The sequence below is a fragment of the Coffea eugenioides genome, chromosome 4, assembly GCF_003713205.1.
Source record: "Coffea eugenioides isolate CCC68of chromosome 4, Ceug_1.0, whole genome shotgun sequence".
NCBI lineage: Eukaryota > Viridiplantae > Streptophyta > Magnoliopsida > Gentianales > Rubiaceae > Coffea > Coffea eugenioides.
The window spans coordinates 41820915-41823158 of record NC_040038.1 but is presented as its reverse complement, the minus strand read 5'-3'; the positions used below and the strand labels follow the sequence as shown (position 1 = coordinate 41823158).

General features: G+C 36.9%; 1 protein-coding gene across 3 annotated transcripts; it reads right to left on the bottom strand.

The window, feature by feature from the left end:
- Positions 1-251: 251 nt before the first annotated feature.
- Positions 252-1913, bottom strand: LOC113768443 (40S ribosomal protein S14). 3 transcript variants are annotated; one of them, XM_027312795.1, is made up of 4 exons: positions 1803-1913; positions 1484-1613; positions 567-636; positions 252-529 (listed from the first exon to the last, which is right to left on the bottom strand). In XM_027312795.1, the coding sequence occupies exons 1-3, from the start codon at positions 1881-1883 to the stop codon at positions 569-571; spliced, it is 279 nt and encodes a 92-aa protein (XP_027168596.1). In that variant the 5' UTR covers positions 1884-1913; the 3' UTR covers positions 252-529; positions 567-568. The 3 variants fall into 3 exon arrangements, with proteins under 3 accessions (XP_027168596.1, XP_027168597.1, XP_027168595.1); XM_027312796.1 differs by having other exon boundaries at positions 252-532; positions 570-636; XM_027312794.1 differs by having other exon boundaries at positions 252-636.
- Positions 1914-2244: the final 331 nt, after the last annotated feature.

Below are 2244 nucleotides of genomic sequence, written 5' to 3'. Positions count from 1 at the left end.
TTGTCTGGGTGTAGAAAAAGAAGAGGGGGTAATGAAAACCCGCATCTCGTTTGGGAGATTAACTGGAGAGGAAAGGAAAGAAACATCACCTGCAACAATGGAGGAACGAAGAATGGAGGGAAAACGCCAGAAATTATCAGTTTAGTCCACCTTACTGAATTTCCAAAACAGAACAATGCACACACTTGAGCGTCCTATTTCGTTTTACCTGTTCTTGGGATTTAGTAAGCCAGACAATAGCTGGGATAATCTAATAAATCCAATCCACACATCAATTAAATTTTAAAGCACAACGCAAAGGTCTCAAAGCTTGATATCTTGCCAACCGAATAAGTTGAAAAACCAAATACATTTTAACAGGTGAAGTATCCATGATCTAAGCAACCAACAGACTCAAAGGAGAACCGGACAGGCCAATTTCACCACGGAAACAAAAAGGCAGGAATGAGTATCCCTCATTTCCATACAACCTAAATTCTGTCACCTCAAGCTACAATACTACCATGTCCAACGAAAAATCAGGGTCCCTGCTGATGTGATGAAGTTTAGATTGGATAAGAACCAAAGCTTACAGCCTTCTTCCACGTCTACCACCCTTTCGGCGAGTGCTATCAGTAGGAATTGGAGTTACATCCTCTGGGAAAATAACATTTTCAAGTCAGTTAATATGCACCCAAAACTGATGTTAGAAAAAAAAAAGGGTGCAATCATATTTTAGCTATGTGATGAGGAGTATCTGATCCAAATCTAGGATAAATTAATGAACTCCAAAATCAAACCAATAGCAGGCAGAATATGCCAAAAAAATTCAGTTCTGAATAGGAAATAAATAATACTTGTTCGACTCCCTAATTTTTATCAAGAGACGAGATATTAATTAAGCAGCAGAAGCAAAAAGATTTTTTTGATTCACAACAAGCATTTCAACTTCTGGTGAAGTCCTTTGATATTTCAATTTCTACCAAATTTTTCAAAAACAGATAGCTTAGAGATCACCTAGAGTTCAAGTTCAAGCAAAGGCCTCGTAGTTTTGAAACAAAAAATGTCAAACTACAAAATAAAACCAATTACATTTGTATTCACTTCAAGATATTGTTGTGACACTTTACTGAAAGATTTAGACAACAAACATTTAATCTGGTTATCTCTCTCCATGGTAACTTATTTTGTTTTCAGGTACACTCACCAGTCAGTTTAATGCAAAGCAAACCATTTTCACCCACTCCGTTGCACCTAAATACAAATTGTATTCTAAGACGAATGATCTATCTTCTGTAGTTACTATATTAGATGCTCTGTTGTATGGTTCAAGCAAATAACTCTTATCACCGCACCCCTCCAATAGTAAAGCATGCAGCCAAGGGCTCACAGAGATTCTACCTACTCATAAAACACTTGCATCCAACCTAAAACAACCCTGGGCATCATATGGAATAAAAAAGGAGCAAGTAATGATGCTTCTGATCCCAAAGAAAATGTTTACCTATACGACCAATTTTCATTCCTGAACGAGCAAGGGCACGGAGAGCAGACTGAGCACCAGGGCCTGGAGTCTTTGTCTTGTTACCACCAGTGGCTCTGAGCTTAATATGAAGGGCAGTGATGCCAAGTTCCTGCAAAAACCATTACAAAGAGATGACAGTATCAGCAAAAATAATAGGCAGTAATCAAAAAATGCAACAAATAAGTCCATTAATATGAAACAAAAGACAAGCAATTAGGCTATCAGATCTTACAACACTTGCTAGTAATTCAGTTTTATTTACCAAATATGAATATCAAGCTAAGGATGTGATAACGACCTTGCATCTTTGAGCAATATCTTGCGCTGCAAGCATAGCTGCATATGGGGATGATTCATCTCTATCAGCCTTAACTTTCATGCCACCTGCAGAAGTAGGCCAGACAACAAGAGAATTTAGTACTTCACCTTGTCATATGAATGGAAATACATTCAACAACTAACACAATCCAACCAAGGAAGGGTGACTAAAATAACTAAAAGAGAAGGGATATGATAAAATCTATGACCAAATTTTGCTTTCCCAGTTAAGAGATCTATCCTAAATGTATATGATACCAGTAACAGCAATAAGATCAACTACGCCCTTTAGTAATTCAACTAGACATAATATATTCTATAATCACTCGAGAGACATCAGGGAAAGGAACAATATTCATGAACAAAACAAAGGAACAATATTCATGAACAAAACAATTTTGTCTATCTCCAAAGAAAGGAAA

Excerpts from the sequence above, each read along its gene's own strand:
- LOC113768443 (XM_027312794.1), bottom strand. The coding sequence starts at position 1,883 with ATGAAAGTTAAGGCTGATAGAGATGAATCATCCCCATATGCAGCTATG. Across the intron at positions 1,614-1,802 it reads ATATTGCTCAAAGATGCAAG|GAACTTGGCATCACTGCCCT; the intron begins GTCGTTATCACA and ends TGGTTTTTGCAG. Across the intron at positions 637-1,483 it reads AATGAAAATTGGTCGTATAG|AGGATGTAACTCCAATTCCT; the intron begins GTAAACATTTTC and ends TTATTTTCCCAG.